Genomic DNA, 17676 nt, shown 5'->3' with positions numbered 1-17676 from the left:
TTGGACTTTGCCAGGGTTGATATGTGTTTCTTCTTGGGTTATTCAATGTATTAGTCATCTACCTATAAGTTCTCCTTAATCTCAACCATTTCCTCTCAGGTCCCTACTGTCGCAAACCTTTCGTTGACGCCTATGACGAAAGGTTTAAGAAAATGAATGCATTCCTCAAGGAAGAGATTAATCTCGACTTCCTCATCATCGAGACCCATCTTCGGCTTCCTCGTCACCAAGGCCCATCTTCGGATGTATGTCCTGCTTCGGGAGGATCAAAGGATATGCCCCATGGCTATCTCCAGTTTCATGACTCGAAGAAATCACGTTACGAGACGAGGCTCCATACGCACTATGTTGCGGTGAAGGCCCAATAAGAGTACGAATAACGTCTCCGCGAGGAGCATACCGAGATCGTACATGCAATCTAAGCCGCATGGAGGCGAAAGAGGATGTGGAGCTCAAAGCCGAGCTCGAGGCGTGGATTGAATCATCCTTTGTGCCTCAAGGTAAATCCCCAATAATTGTTTACTATGCCCATCATGTAGGGGAGAGAAATAGTCCTGACCACTCCTTATTCTCTCCATCACTCCTTGAGTGTGGGAAAATCTCAGAGCATCGTTGGACTGATGAGGAGTACCAGGAATACCAAGACCTTATCGACATTTTTCTCCACCATCCGAAGAGGAGGAAACACCCCCAAGGGCTCGTGCCTCAGGGCGAGGTGTCATCCATGCACACGATATGGTTTTGTCAATACGACACCAACACAACACATGAGATGGGTCGAATCATTCGTGAGTTTTCCCATTCCGCTCTTCACCTAGAGGGCCCCCGAGCTCACTTATAATTACCTTTTAACGTCTATGCAGCTTGCACTACTTTTCTTGCCATTATTGCCTTTTTATTAACTAACACTTAACAATTATGCAATTTGGTCTTATTAATTTGGCTGGGTTTTCACGTAACTCAACGCTATGGGAGTCCGAAACCTCAACCCGTCCATATTTTGTGGGCCTCTGTAACATCCCAAATTCCCTAATAAGGCTTAATGCCTTGATTGGGGGGGGGGGGGGGGGGGCAGGATGGCAATAACTAATTAATTGCATTATTATGTGATTTGATGCATGAATAAATGAATTATGCGAGTTATATTATAATATGACTGTATTTGCATGCATATGGGTCCGTTCTTATTAGAAGGGCCTTTTAGTAATTTTGGCCCATTGAAGACATATTTGTATATATATATATATGTGTGTGTGTGTATAATGATTGAGATCACATTATTATGTGGATATTTGGGTTATTCGGCATGAGACAATCCTAGTGAGCAAAGTAGCGGTTTAGTTATAACGGGGTTAAATACCTGACTCAAGGTAAGCCTAGAGGTTTTTTGGTAATTTGGTGCATTAACAAGATTTATCGGGTAATGGGAAATTATTTAGTGAATATTCGAGGATATTGAAAGTAATGGGAATTATGAGGCGTTAATTATGATTAACGGGACATGTGACAAAAGACTAGTTTGCCCTTAAGGGCACTAAAGGACCTAAGTTTGACTAGAGGGTAATTTGGTCATTTCTAGCCTAAGGAAGGGATATACTTAGTAACTCAGAACCTAGGGGAACCAATTAGAAACACTTAGGAAGTTCTCAACTCTCTCTCTCTCTCTCTCTCTCTCTCATAGCCTTGGGGGATTTTTGGATTTTGGAGGAAGGAAAGCTTAGAAATTTGAAGGTTGAAGCTAGAGTTTGGCTAAGGGACAGCTTAGGCTTGCAGACTAATAGTTTGAGGTAAGAATTCTCTGAGTTTTGCTATAAATTCTTCATGTTCATGAAGTGTTCTTGAGCTTTGAAGCTCAAGATGTGGGCTTTGAGTTTTGGTGGGATTTTGATCAAGTTTAAGGTTGGGTTTTGGTGGTCTTAATGTATTGATGATGTTCTGAGGCTGACTTATGAGTTTGGGTTGTGTTTAGGTTGGATTTTGGTGGTTTGAGTTCAGGGAAAATGCAGAGGAAAAACCCAAAAATTTATGGGTTCGCAGGGTAGCGCCCCTGCCCTTGGGGTTGGGTGCCCCTGTGCTGTACAAAGGAGGCCAGGGGGCTTTCTGTTTGGATTAGGGTGCCCTGCGCTATGCAGGGGAAGTGTTAGGGGCTCTCTGACTTGGTTTGGGCGCCCCTGTGTTATACCAATTTCAACAAGGCCCTATTTTAGGGCTTGGAAAGAACTTGGGGGCTCGGAGAATGGTTCCACCCCCCGTTAGGTGGGATTGGAAGTCTCGAGAGCATGAAAGTGGTCACAGAGTTTGTTTTTGGGATTGAATCTTAATGAGGTTATTACTTATGGTATTGACTAGGTTACTGCTAGGGCTTGAGACAGGATCGTGCTCAAGGGAATTTTATTTATCCAGTGCTTGGACCAAAGGTAAGAAAATGACACCCAATACTTGATGTATATGATTAGGGCTTGGCCTGGTTATTGAATATAGATTTGATTAGGGCTTAGGCCCAGTGAATGCGCATGATTATGATTATGCTTGTGATTAATTGATTAAGCGTATTGAATGCTCTGTATCTAGATAATTGTTATATAATGTATTTCTCTTTGCATTATTTGATTGAGAAAAGCTTGACTTTTAGTCAAGGATGGCAATAGAGCTGAGTGATGGTCGAAAGCATTGACTTATAAGTCAAGGGTGGCAATAGCACACCGAGCGCTAGTCGTTATGGTTAAGCCTAATCAGGAGCGCATTATACACTTGTCCGACCCAATGGTCGTGTAAAATTAAAGCGCCAGGTACGTTGGGCCAGCTTCAAGGCTGGTTATACAGAGGATAGGGCAATGGTCCCCAGGGTGACTTATTAGTCCCATATACTAGGGCGTTGGGCCCCAGTATGAATTATTAGTCAGTTAATTAGGGCAGTTGGCCCCGATATGATGCTGTAGTCATTCGTATGAATAGAATGCATGCATGAGTAGGGTTATTATTACTAGGCATGCTTATGATGATTCAGTAATATGTTATTAACTGCTTATGAGCATGTTTAAGTTTTCTTATTGAGCGTTGGCTCACGGGTGCTATGTGGTGCAGGTAAGGGAAAAGGGAAGCTGGACCAGCCATGAGTTGGAGAGCTTTAGTGGCGACGTGTACATATGCGGCTGCTCGACCATCACGACCGAGGTTTCTCAGAGGAACTAGGGTTAAACCCTATTTTGTTGCTTAGGTCAACTGCTTGTAACTTTTTGTGTTGTAATTACCCCTTTGGAACTGTAAACAACTTTGTAAGTATTTATTATGGGATCCCATGTACAAACTTAACGTTTTAATGAAATAACTATTCCTTTTGACCGAAATTTTTAACCCTAAACCATTAATCGCATTTAGTTACATGTTTATGGCCAAATGAATCGTTTAGCAAGTCTAGAACTATTTAAATACACAGTGTAACAATCTTGGCTATCCAGGGCGTTACAGCCTCAAGTCTTAGAGACTTAGGTCTTGCGCTCAAATCTTGGTGACTCGAGTCCCTATTGACTTCTCTTAGTATTTGGATAGTCTTAGGCACTTAGTGTCGTTTCCCAGGCTCACGGTCCTCGGGACTAACTTTTAGTGCGATGTCAAGTAGGAACATTTAACGCAGTCCTGTGTCCATGAGTCCCAATAACTCGGGGCCTAGGTTATCCATTGTACTTAGAGCTTAAAGATCTTCCTTTTAGTATTTAGACGCTTCAGGCATTTAGTGTTGTCTCTCAGGTGCACAGTCCTTGAGATCAACTTTAACGCCTTGTCAAGTGGGACACTTGTCAGTTCTATGCTCTTGAGTCTCAACAACACGAGCCTTAGGAGGTCTTATTGCACTATAGGGTTCTAAGGTTCTTATCCCAGTATAGACGCTTTGGACATTTAGTGTTGCTTCCTAGGCCCATTGTCCTTGGGAGTAACTTTAACGCCATTCGATATCCTCTAGTGCCAATCACTTAGGCTCTGGGAGGTCAAATGTACTAAGATAATCGCACACCAGGGTGCACTGTCCCCGGGATGCTATCCTAGGCTTCCCGCCCTGGCCCCGAGTACAGTTGCTCGGATCTTTGTCACATGGAAGTCGTGAAATCATTGTCTGTGCGCTCTAATTCCCCTGAGCATGCAACCGAGTTTCACGTCCTTAGGCCAGACATCGTGATGTTAGATTTCCGTTCACACCTCGAGTCGGCACTCACGTTACTTGGATTTCTCATCAATCGGGCACCTGAGAAAAATGACTGGAGATTCCATTCACATCTCGAGGATTTGGACCTGGTTTTTGCTCCTCGGGCGCGCGCGGTCCTCAAGAGAATACCTTAGGTCTATCCTCGTGTTACTTGGATTTTTTCGACGCTGGGAATGGTCCCAAATCTTAGCTTAGGGGTCCCATGACACGTAGGTTGCCCTAACCCCTGCCCCTAAGTGATTGGAGAATAGTCTGCGTTCACTTTTCCAGGCCATCGAACGGGGCTCTACGAGTAGTACAAATAAAATAAAAAGGAAACTAAAATACAAGCAGGTTCTTTTAAATTTCCTATCGTGTTTTGTCAACACAGTTTCCATTACTTGTGCTTGGAGGCTACAAAATGATTACAGAATTTAACAAAAATACAACATTCATATCACCGATAATACCGGCGGAGATGCTCAGCTGTAGCGACCCAAATTTGCTAATAAGGCTTGGGGCCTTGATTAGTGTGTCTGGAGGGCAATAATTGTTATACTGTATTAATATATGTGAATTTAATGAATATGTGGTTAGGATGCATGTTTAGTTGAATTAAATATGCATGTGGGCCCCGTTTGGATATTAGGGGTATGTTTGTGATTTTAGCTCGTTGAGGGTATAAATGTGGTAAATAAAATATGTATGTGATATATCTGTGTAGCACGATCCGAGATAGTTCTAGGGAGCAGTTAGCCGAAAAGTCACAACAGGGTTGAGAATCCGACTCAGGGCGAGTCGAGGGGTATTGTGGGTACTAGATGTCTTATGGGGTTATTGGGTTATAGAAATAAATATTTGGAGATATATTTGAGATTAGAATGTCTAGGAAGGAATACTGGGGACATTTACCATTTTGCCCTCGGGGACGTTTTGGTACCTCGAGCCTTGAGGTAACCATATAAGCTTAAGTTGAATAAAATAAAACAAAGGAAATATTGGGAAACTTGGATAAATTGACTTTAGCTTCTGCCATTCACTCTCTTTATTCTCAAAGCCACACTAAGGGGGAAAACTTGAGGAAATGAGCTAGGAAAATTCAGAGTTTCAAGCTGGGACTTTGGAGAATTGAAGCTTGGAACTTAGAGATTCTACACAGAAATATAACTCATCAAGGTAAGCTCCTAATATGTGGAACTGTGTTAATTTGTAGCTGGTTTTAAGGTTGAATATTAGAGTTTTGCATGTTGGAGGGATGGGGATTCAACTTTGATTTCTATAAGGTTTTGGCTTGAGTTTTTTGTTGGGTTTTGTTGTTGAATCTATGGTATAACCATTGTGATAATTAGTTGGGATTGGTGGTTTGATTTTGGGGATAATTGGATTGATTTTTGAGGTGAAAATGGTGTTATTTTCTGGGCTCTATGGGTTGGGCCGCGACTTTGTTCTTGAGTGCTGCGGCCATACGAAGCTGATGAGCCAGGGAACCTCTGCCTCTGGGGAGCGCCGCGGTGCCATAGGGCAGGGCCGCGGCTCAAATGGGCGTCAGAGAGGTTTTAGCCTCTGTTTTGGGGGCAGGCTGCGGCGCCAGCTCTTAGGGCCGCGGCTCAAAAGGGAAATTTTGGCTGAATGGAGATTTTAAGTGCAGGAACCTAACCTAGGGTGCTCGGGATCGACTCCACCACCATGTTTGGTGGAATTCGATGTCCTGGAAGCTAGAATTATATCTGGAAACCGTTACTCGAATATTAATGGAATCCTTTATCATGCGTTGTGACTAGGTTTTCCTCTAGGCTCGGGATAGAGGACTGTGCTCGTGATTGTGGTGCTTGGGAAGCTCTGGTTACAAGTAAGAAAACCACTGTTCCCATAGAGCTTGTGTGTAGGGCTGAGCCCTATGTGAATGTGTTGCAGGGCATAGCCCTTTGATTGAATTTGTTCAAGTTTTGCATTTGCTTTATTATGCTATGGTTGCATATGTGTAAATGTTCGGCAAGAGCCGGGAACGGTTCAGGCCGAGGTCGGCAAGGCCGGGAACGACATTAGGCACGTGGAGTGCAAGGCCGAGTGCGGCAAGGGGTCGAGAGCAGCGTTGAGCACGTGGAGTGCGAGTTGCCAGGGCGAGACCCTAAAGGATACCTGGGATATCCTCATGGTGTGGACCGCGAACCCAGGGCCTGGTAAAGTGCCTGGGACGGCTTGGCCGTATGTGTTTAGCTTAATGATGGCCTGTTTATATGCTAAGTGTTTGATGTGCATATGTTGTCTACTTGTGAGGGTTTTCTTGCTGGGCTTCGGCTCACGGGTGCTCTGTGGTGCAGGTAAGGGCAAGGAGAAAGTCAACCGACCATGAGTATGGAGGGCGTGAGGCGGCGCGTACATGTCTGGTCTACCTGGCTGCCACGGCCAGGGGTATTTTTTTTGGGAATTGTTTATAAAGAACCCTATTTTGTCGTCTAGTCAACTATAAGTATATTCTGAGTTATAAATATTTATAAACAGTATTTTGGGATCCCAAATGTTAAACGTTTTATGATTTTCAGTAAATGGAATTATTTTCAAAGTTTATGTCCCTGATTATGATTTAATTACACGTTTACCTTAAAACCTTGATTAGCGAGTTAAATGCATGTTTTAAACTCACTTAGTAACGGCTCTAAGGAAGTAGAGCGTTACATCAGCATTCCAGGCGTGGGGTACCAACTACCCACCCAGTCGGGCAAGCTTCTAAGTCCCTGGACATACAACCCTCTTGACTTGGTACAGACCTTCCATATTAGGGCCTAACACTCCATCATTAAGATATCAGGTGGCTAATAAAACTCTTCGCAACACCAAATCTTCAACCCCAAATTTTATATTCTTCACTTTAGAGTTAAAATACTTGGCTACTTTCTACAGGTAGGACGTTACTCGAAGCTAAGAAGCTTTGCAAAGATCCTCCACGAGGTCTAGAGACTCTCGAAGTAAAGTGTGATCTGTGGTCGGATCATACGTATCTCTTCGATGAGTGGAAAATGCCGCCTCAACTGGGAGCATGGCTTTGTACTCGTAGGCCATGGAGAATGACGAGTGGCCGGTGGAGGTCCTGGCAGTGGTGCGGTAACTCCATAATGCCTTAGGCAGCTCCTCAGGCCAAACACCTTTTACCTGCTCCAGTCTTTTCTTTAGGGTGGCTTTAAGCGTCTTGTTGATTGCTTCCACTTGTCCATTTGCCTACGGATGAGCTATGGAGGAGAAAATTTTCACTACCCCATGCCTTTGACAGAAATTCATGAACAATTCATCGTCGAACTGGAGGCCATTGTTGGAGACTATCTTCCTTGGGAGCCTATAGCAGCAAACGATATTCTTGATGATGAAGTCCAGCGCCTTCTTGGAGGTGATAGAAGCAAGAGGCTCGACCTCGACCCACTTCTTGAAGTAGTCGACCGCCACAATTGCATACTTCACCCCTTCCCTGTGGGCAAGGACCCGATAAGGTCGATGCCCCAGACTGCGAAGGACTGTGTACTCATCATCCAAGTGAGCTCATTTGGAGGAGCTTGGTGTATGTTGGCAAAGCGTTGGAACTTGTCACACTTCTTGATGTAATCCATCGCATCACTGTTCATAGTGGGCCAGAAGTATCCTTATCTCAAGATTTTCTTGGTGAGGCTCTACCCCCCAGCGTGGTCCCCACAAAAGCCTTCATGTACTTCTTGGAGTATAAGATCGACTTCTTGCTTGGACACACATTGGAGTAAGGGAAACAAATATCCTCAGCTGTACAACTTACTGTCCATGATGACGTACCGAGGCACCTGGATACAAGATACTTCACAATGGTCTCTATCCAGCCATCTTGGGGCTAGACCGCTTCTACCTCCATGGAGGCTGAGATGCTCAGAGTGACCAAGTAGTCAATAGGGACTGCATTGATTAACTCAGCGTCCTTGGATGTAGCAAGCTTAGCTAGGGCATCGGCATTAGAATTATGTTCCCCTGACACTTGTTGTATGGTAAATTTCTTGAATTTGTGCATCATTTCTTGGGCTTTTGCCAAATAAGCAGCCATCTTTGTCCCCTCGCGCGTTGTACTCTCCGAACACCTGATTGGCCACCAATTGCAAGTCATTGAAGATCTTCAGGCCCACAACCTTGAGCTCCAGGGCTACTTGAAGTCTAGCGATGAGTGCTTCATACTCAGCCTCATTGTTGGAAGCATCGAACCTAAACCTCAGGGCACTGTGGACCCTGTGTCCTTCGGGGGATGCGAAGATCAGATTCACTTCGGCTCCGTTCTCATTGGAAGGCCCATCTACGTATAGCTTCCATATAGGACTGGCCGTTGGGGCGTCCCCACGTTTCTCGTGATTTCTCGGGCACTGAATGATGAAGTCTGCTAGTGCTTGTCCCTTGACGGCGGTCCTCTGATGATAGGAGATGTCGAACTAACTTAGTTCAACCGCCCATTTAAGGAGTCTCCTGGATGACTCCGACTTCTAAAGAACCTACTACAATGGATGGTTAGTGAGGACCTTGATGAGATGCGCTTAGAAATAGGGCCAAAATTTCTGAGAGGCCACCATTAGACAAAATGTTAACTTTCCATAAGCGGGTATCTAGACTCTGCCCCAAGGAGTCTCTTACTTGTATAGTACACGACCTTCCTTGCACACCAAGGCGGCACTGATGGCATCCTTTGACACATCCATATAGAGAAGGAGGAGTTCTCCATCTACGGGCTTTGAGAGGATCAGTGGGTTGGCCATGTGGGCCTTTAACTGTTGGAATGCCTGTTCACACTCCTTTGTCCATTCGAACCTCTGACCTCCTCGGAGTATGCTGAAGAATGGTATGCACTTATCAGTTTCCCTAGACACAAAGCGACTTAGGGTTGCAATTCTTCCAGTGAGGCTTTAAACATCTTTATGCTTGCGCGGGGATGGCATTTCAACCAGAGCTTTGATCTTCTTGGGGCTTGCCTCTATTCCTTCAGCGCTAGCAATGAAACCCTAGAACTTCCCAAAGGCAACTCCAAAAGTGCACTTTTGGGGATTCAACTTCATTTTGAACTTGCGATGTATCGAGAACACTTCTGCCATGTCTTTTACGTGGTTAGGGGCCGTTCTAGATTTAACCAGCATGTCATTCACATAAACCACCATGTTCTGACCCAATTGGTTTTTGAACATGCGGTTTTCAGTCTCTGATAGGTGGCACCAATATTCTTGAGCCCGAAGGGCATCACTTTGTAGCAGTACAATCCTTTGTCAGTTTGTAAGTTGGTGTGCTCTTGGTCCGCGACATGCATGGAAATATGGTTGTACCCTGAGTTTGCATCCATGAAGGACAAGAGTTCATATTCAGAGGTGTCGTCGACCATCTGATCTATCTTCAGCAAAGGAAAACAATCTTTTGGGCAGACCTTGTTAAGGTCGGAGAAATCTATACATGTCCTCCAAGTTCCATTTGGCTTGGGAACTAGGACCAGATTAGATAACCATTTCATATACTAAGCCTCTCGGATGAACCTGTTCATGAGAAGCTTGTCCACCCCGGCCTTCAAATCCAGTGCCCGGGTTGGGTCGATGGTCCTACACTTCTCCTAAATTGGAGCGACGTTGGGATCAATGTTCAAGGTGTGGCATATGATATTCAGGTCAATGCCTTTCATGTTAGAGTGAGACCAAGCAAAGACATCTTGGTTGCCCCGGAGAAAGCTCACCAGCGCTTCTCGGACCATCTGCCTTGTGGTTCTTCCCGACCTTGGTCCTCCTGTTGGGAAGGGAGGCGTCAAGAGTAACCTCCTCGACCTCCTCCATGGGCTCAGCATCCCTCTCTTCGTGAAATCGAGGGTCCAGCTCTTTGGACTCCTCTTTGAACAACTTATACCTCTATATCCTTTGGAGGAGGCTACTCGGGGACCGCTGCCTCAATCACCATTACTGGTTGCTTGAGGGACACGTTGTAGAATTGCCTGGCCTCCTTCTGTTCTCAATGGATTGTGTTGATTCCTGCTCCTGTGGGGAACTTCATGCACGTGTGGTGAATTGAAGTGACCGCTCTAAATTCTTCCAAGATTGAATGCCCTAAGATGGAGTTGTACGTTGAGGAGCAGTCCACTACAACGAAGGTACAATACTTGAAGGCTTGACGATGCATTTCTCCAAGTGTCACAGGCATCTTGATTTGCCCCATCGGAATGAGCCCTTCCCCTGAGTACCCGTATAGAGTCGAGGTGCACGGGGACAGGTCGCTCATGGTCAACTTAATCTTCTTGTAGGTTGACTTAAATAGGATGTTCATCGAACTCCCATTGTCCACTAGGATTTGAGCCACCATCATATTGGAAATTTGGATCTCAACCACGAAAGGATCATTATTGGGAAAATGGACCCTCCGAGCATTGTCCTCAAAGAATGTGATGACTTGGTCAATCAACCTAGGCCATTGTGTTGGTAGTTGAAATAACGCTAGCACTTCATCATCGTGATTTAAGGCTCGCACATATCTATTCTATGAACCTTGGGAGGTGCCTCCTAAGTGAGGTCCTCCAGAGATAGTTCTCACTTTTTCAATCACTGGGGTAGGTCCATGGACTATTTTTTGTTGTGGGGCTGCGGGTACTGTTCCTAGAGCTTTGGAAGTTGCTTGCTGTGGAGGCACTGTCGTGGCTAGGGATTTGAATCGGGCATGCTCTGCCCCGAGCATATTGATGCAGATGCCCTAGCTTGATGAGGTTCTCATTCTCTTCCTTGAGTTGTCAGCACTCATTGGTGTGGTGCCCCACGTCAGTATGGAGCTGACAAAATTTGTTGGGATCTCTCTTCTCCATGTCCCTTCGGATAGGTTGTGGTTTCTAGTAATGGACATGCTATTCCATGGCTAAGAAGATGTTCTCCTGAGATTCCACCGAGTCCATGTACTCAGAGTACTACGAGACATAATTATCCTCGAGGGCCCAGCCGATGCTGTCCAGTTACTTTGGGCTTTCTACCCTTGCCTTTGCCCCTGCGCTTACTTCTAGTAGGGGTCCTGCTTGGTGCAAATGACAGGGCTAGAGCTGCAGTTCCAGCACTGAACGCAGGCTGAAAAACACTGTATCCACTAGGCGCGGCTCCATATCCCGTCGGAGCGGCACTAAAGCTAGCATGAGGCATGACACTAAAGACAACTGACTGGACAGCCGGGCTGAACAGCAGAGTACCCATCACACTCTGTTGGATGGGAGTGTAAGGGGGGTACTGGGTCCCCAGAGCCACTGGGCTCGGAGCTAACGAAGTAGGGAAAGCGACGGGTCAGCCAAACGCCCCAATCTGCCCAGTTTATGTACTCTTGTGCTCGACAACTATGGCATCCCCTCCATTTGAGGTCATCTCAGAAAGGAGAACTTGCTCGGATGCCTGCCTGCAAGGCCATCAATTGCTGGCCATTGTCTAACCTCTTGGTCCTAGCGGCTTCCTCCTTGAAGCGCTTGATGTAGGACTTGAGGGTCTCGAGGGGTCCTTACCTTACGTTGGCCAAGGCGTTGACCTCAAAGCTCACCTTTCTAGACGCTATAAACTGTCTTTAGAATGAGGAGGAGAGTTAATGCCATGAGTGAATGGATCCTGGTTTGTGCTTCTTGATCCACTCGTATGCTGGACCCATCAAGGTCAATAGGAACACGTGGCGCTTTGCGTCCTCGGAGACACGATGCACCGACATCAATTGATTAAACTTTGATAGATGGTCAGTGGGATCTGTGCTGCCATCATAAGACATGATGGCAGGCATCTTGAAGCCTCATGGCAATGGGGCTTCCACTATGTGGGGAGCACACGACTCCCCATCCTTGTCCTTTGAGTCGTGGTCCTGGCCTTGTCTTTAGACCATCCTCAGCATATTCTTTTTTAATCTCCAATTTTGCGTAGTGAGGGTCGCGGTCTTGATTGGAACTCTATGTCGGGTGTTCTCTCTTCTAAGCATTAAGATCGTCTCAAAGGTCTGATTGACCTTTCTTCCTGGGGTTTCTCCCGGAAGTTGCTATACCCCTACGATCATTTAAGCCATCTCGTAGGTCTGGTTGACCTGGGTGGCAATCATTGTCCTTTGGATATCTTACTTTGGTCTCCCTATCAGAATCGATGTTTTCGTTATTAACTGAGATGTTGAAGCCTTACTCTCAATTAATGGAGACGTTCCTCTAGATGGCCCTTTGGCCAGGGGTTCTGCAAGGGTGGCGAGGTGCTGGGGGGACAACTCTTTCTGGTCTAGCGTGGTCCATCTCGATGCACCTAGGCAGAACCCTTGCGACACCACAGGTGCAGGTGGCCTGGCGATGTCCTCGGGCACCTTGCCCCATCTTCTTGCTTGCTGGCCTCAGGGCCTTGTTCTGTTCGGGGGCTCAGCAAGCCTTCTTCTACCCCAAAGTAGGGTTATCATCAAGTTTTCCCTTGCCACACTCCTTTGGCGTAGGTGGAGCCCCAACTCCAGCTGGGTGCGCAGGCGGCGTACTAGCTGAAGGATCTTGTGCCACGCCGGCAGGGTGCTTGGGAGGCACACCTGATGCGTTAACAGGCGACACTCTAGCTGGGTACACAGGTGGCGCACCAGTTGGTTGTCTCGATGGTACTTCACCATGCGGGTCCACTCGCAGCCCTTGAGCCGCTAGAGTGGCTCTCATGGCGTTAACCATCTCCTATAGGGTGGCAATATTCTTGTCCAGGGCATCGAGATTTTGCTGCTGGGTAACCACCTGGTTGCGGAGCACCACCGCCTCTGGTGGATCCTCTGTGTCCATAGGCTAAGGATAATCCTTTTCATAATATTCATCATCACCTTTGTCGTCTATGTCGTCGTAATCGATGTTTTTGTCATAATCCTCCTAGACCATCTCTAGGAGGTCTTGTGGAGGTGGACGAGTAGTTTATCCTCCCTCAGCTCCCGTGTGAGGAGCTATGTCGTCTGGTGCATTCCGTCTAGTGGTCACAATGGTCATTTTTCTTCAATCTTTCTTATGGATCTCAACGAAAGCACCAAAATGTTGACTGCCTTTTTCATTATCAACCTAATCTAAGAACTTAATAAAAACTAGATGAAAATAACATAGAGATTTTACGTGGTTTAGGATATAAAAAAAGCCCTAGTCCACGAGTCTTTGGTATTAGTGAGTTTGAAGCTTGTTTGAGCAAGCTTCAATGGAGTCTCAGGTAGCGCATATATTGCTCTGAGTTTACAATGCTTAACTAGCCAAAGTTCTGAACCCTTTACAAGGAGATACCCCAGCCCTATTTATAGAGGCCTGGGTCATCAATGCCCTTAATGAACATTTAATACAACACTCCCCATTATTTGGGGTGAAAACTACTAATTAATTACATAGGGATGCACTAACAAAGACCATGGGCCCAGGCGGATTGCAAGGGGCCCATTTGCAGAAAGTTGCCTACCAACCTTATGGGGAACATGCATCTGACCATGTCAGCATATGGTGCACGTTCGCCCACTTTAGGCAATGTTGTGGGAAATACCAATTGTCAAGGGTACAAACTCGACACCACTAATCGAGGCTCACCAAAAGATATCAAATGATCTGGTGGGCCACAGCTGTAGCGACTGACACTTGACAGCTACTCCAGGTCCAAGGAAAAGAATCCTAGACTTGGGAGACGGGCGAATGAAGAGAGCGAGGACCATCTTAATGTTCTTCGGGCATGGCCTCACTTGGAGACTTCCACAACTAGGAGATGGATCACAGGATGTGGCCTCGCCTTGAGACATCCGTGCTTCGAGGCAGACCTCAGGGCCTTGCCTCACTTGGAGACATCCGTGTCTGGCCAGATCATAGTACAAAACCTTACTAGTGCACGAGGAGCTTAATTACTCCTCTAATGAATGTCACATGTCCTCTGGTTGAAAACACGAACAATAACTTCATTTAAGTTATATTATGGTGTCTTATTATTTAAGATACTTTAATGTTATTCAAAGCCTATTTGTAGAAAATTAGTTATCTTAATATATTGATTAGTTACTGTAACGTCCCGAATTTGTTATTAAGGCTGAGTGCCTTGAATACTGTGCCTGGAGGGCCTAATTGGAATTATATGGGTGATTAATGGATTATACGTGTGATTATGTGATATAAATGATTTGTGTGGTAATGTGACTAGATATGCATGTTTATGTGTATTAAATATGTATGTGGGCCCATTTCTGTAAATTGGGGCATGTTTATAATTTTGGCCCGTTGAGGGCATAAATGTAATTGTGTATATGTTAGGAGTGAGACCCCAGTGTTATGGGGATATATTTGAGACGTGTTGTCCGAGACGGTCCTAGGGAGCAGATTAGCGGAATAGTCACAACGGGGTTGAATACCCGGCTCGGGGTGTGCCTAGGGGTATTTTGGGAATGTAGCATGTCCGGGGTTACTGGGTAACAGATAGCTATGTAACAATTATTTGGGTATGTCAGGATTAATCAGGAATTTATAGGACTACTTGAGGATTTACGGGAATGTGACAAATGACGATTTTTCCCTTGGAGGCATTAAAGAACTAAGATTGAGGCTAGGGATGTTTTAGTCTTTTCCCCTAACCTTAGATAGACTTAGAACCTGTAGGAAACCTTCAGACAACTCTAAAACCAACACTCAACATTTCTCTCTCCCTCTCTTGGTGGCTTAGAGGGTTTTTGGAGAATTTGAAGGAAAAGCTCAGAATTTGGGGCTGGGAGTTGAGGATTTAAAGCTGGAGGTGTTGGGGATCTAGATTAGGGCCGGAACCATCGCTGAGGTAAGGTTCAGAAAAAGTTTTCTTTATGAATTTCTTTGGTTTACTTTGAGTGTTTAGGATTTTGAACTCAAGTGATTAAGCTTAAGTTGTGGTGAGATTGTAGTTAAATTTTTGGGTTATGTACTACTCTAGGTGTAGTAAAGATATTTTGGGACTTAATTCTGGCCTTAGAGCATGTTTGGATTGATTTTTGGGAGTTTAGGAATATAAAAATGCTGGGAAAAACTGGGTTCGTAGGCTTGAGCCGCGGCCCTATTTTTCAGGCGTCGTGACTCGCATGAACCCAGAGGGCCTTGGGGGTTCCTGATGCTGCCCAGGCGCCGCAGAATAGGTAGGGCGCGCCACAGCCCGTGTCCCCCAGAAGAAAGCCTCGGGGCTCTCTGAATTGTAGCGTGCTGTGAACCTAAGGGGTTGGGCTGCGACTCAAATAGAAAATATTGTCCAATTGAGGGTTTTAAGCTTGGGAACTCAAATCTAAAGGCTCAGGAAGGATTCTACTACTTGGTTTAGTAGAATTCGAGGTCCCGAAGGCTAGTATATTATTCTGAAGCTTTTAAAATGGGTTAGGTCTTAATGGTTATCCCTTGTTGCGTCATGACTAGGTTTTACCGCTCAGGCTCAGGTTTAGGGGATCGTGCTTGGGATCGCACTATACGGTCAGTTCGGGACTCAGGTAAGAAAACTGTTTGTGCCCATAGAGCTATATTGTCTGTAGTGTTATGTATATTGTTTGTAATTATTATGTCATACATGTGTTTGTGACGGAGCAGCAAAGGCGGAGAATGGCAAAGTCCGGGAGCGGCAAAGGCTGGGATCAACAAAGGCCGGGAGCGGCGAAGGCCAGGAACGGCAGAGGTCGGAAACGACAAAGGTCAGAAATGACATAGGCTGGGAGCGGCAAAGGCCAGGATCAACATTAAGCATGTTGAATGCAGGCTGCCAAGGTGAGACCCTCTAAGGGTGTTGTACTCACTCGCTCGGTGAAGACCGTGAACATGGTGCCTGGTAACGCATCGTCTTCGACGTAGGCCGTTATTGTAAATTATGATAGAAACTTGTAATTGTTTGTTGTGCTTGATTAATTATGCATTTGTTGAAATAAATTATTATATTCTGTGTTGTGAAGTTTTCTTCTTGGGCCTCGGCTCACGGGTACTCTATGGTGCAGGTAAGGGCAAAGGAGAGGCCGACCAAGCATGAGTTAGAGGGCATGGAGCGGCGCATACATGTTTGGCCTACCTGGCTGCCATGACTGGAGTTGTTTTGAGGGACATGTTATAAACATTTTATTTTGTCGCTTAGGTCAACTGTACCCTAACTTTTGAGTTGTAAATATATTTTGAAACTATATTTTGGGATCCCAATGTACACTTTTATAATTTTAATGAACCTTTTTATACTTAATTTTCATTAAACGAGTCTTTATTTTGATTTAAGTATACTTTTTAGTCTAATATCTTGATTAGCGAGCTAATTGCACCTTTTAAAAATCACATGGTAACGACTCTAGGATAGTAGGGCGTTACAACTTGGTATCAGAGCGAGCCAAGATTTATGGTTCCTGGAGATTGACCGAACATGTACGCTTGTTGCAGAGAGAAGCTCGACTCAGGGTTAGTTGGTATTAAGTGAAATATTTTTCTAGTTGCTCATCTGGATTGCCTTATCTGCTTGTTAATATAGGAAGCATGAGCATTATACACTTATGTCTTGGTATGCTTATTGTATGTGGCTATTGTGTTGTTTGGCCCTGCTCGTGGAGTAGTTTCAGATATGGGTATCATGCCTGATAGGTTAAGTCATTGATTGCAGACAGATTTAGAAGCTATATTTCCAAGGCAGTCAACTGGATAAGGCATTGCTAATACTGGGGTTGCGAATGATAGTCGGGGCAAGAATCCTCCATTTTCCCCCTGGGATTGGCAATCGATGTTAGCTGACATGCAGGCTAGATTGGAAAAGCAAGAAGAAGAGATTAGGTGGTTGAGACAGCGGGTTCCATCAGGGAACGCTGCTCCAAATGTTTTGACAACAATGGCACTAGTTTCGATTCAACCTGAGGGTGGGAATAGATGGGAATTACTGTATGAAAGATTCCATGAGCATTATCCTCCAGTGTTCGAGGGAGGCTTGGATCTGTTCAGAACTGAACAGTGGATGGGCATGATTAGCTCCATCCTTGACTATATGGGAGTGGTAGGCAATGATAGAGTAGCTTATGCCACGTACATGCTGCGGGAGGATGCCCAAGCATGGTGGGAAGTGGTATCTCAGACCGGAATGTTGTTATGATGGGTTGGGAGGAATTCAGACAATTGTTCAACGAGAGGTACTACTGTGACACAGTTCTAATTGCAAAGACTAATGAGTTTATGAATTTTGTTTAAGGCAGTAAGATAGTGACAAAATATGTCAATGAATTCGATGGGTTGACCAAATTTGCTTTTGATTTTGTAACAATGGATGTTTCTCAGAAGGAATGATTCATTCGAGGACTGAACCCTGGGGTAGCCCAGGGAGTTAGGATTGCTCCAGTGCATGAGCTTTCTACCTACACTCAAGCTGTATGGAGGGCCCTTGCTATAGAGAATGCATGAGGTGAGATATGGAGTGAGATTGCTGTGGGGTAGGAAACTTAGACAATGGTACCCCCATTTGTAGGAGCAGGTAGGGGCGGAGGCCCTAGTAACTAGGAAAGAAAGACCCCTGACAGTTCTACTACTCTTGGTCCTG

General features: G+C 45.3%; 1 protein-coding gene across 1 annotated transcript in view; it reads left to right on the top strand.

The window, feature by feature from the left end:
* Positions 1–17426, top strand: part of LOC133806901 (uncharacterized) — a 42156-nt gene extending 24730 nt beyond the window's left edge. The window contains exons 3-4 of the mRNA XM_062244998.1: positions 16891–17027; positions 17336–17426. Of these exons, the coding sequence (XP_062100982.1) occupies positions 16891–17027; positions 17336–17426 (228 nt within the window). The remainder of the gene's footprint in view (positions 1–16890; positions 17028–17335) is intronic.
* The last annotated feature ends 250 nt before the right edge of the window (positions 17427–17676 follow it).

The sequence above is a fragment of the Humulus lupulus genome, chromosome X, assembly GCF_963169125.1.
Source record: "Humulus lupulus chromosome X, drHumLupu1.1, whole genome shotgun sequence".
Classification (NCBI taxonomy): domain Eukaryota; kingdom Viridiplantae; phylum Streptophyta; class Magnoliopsida; order Rosales; family Cannabaceae; genus Humulus; species Humulus lupulus.
This window is presented reverse-complemented; position numbering and strand designations above follow the sequence as displayed.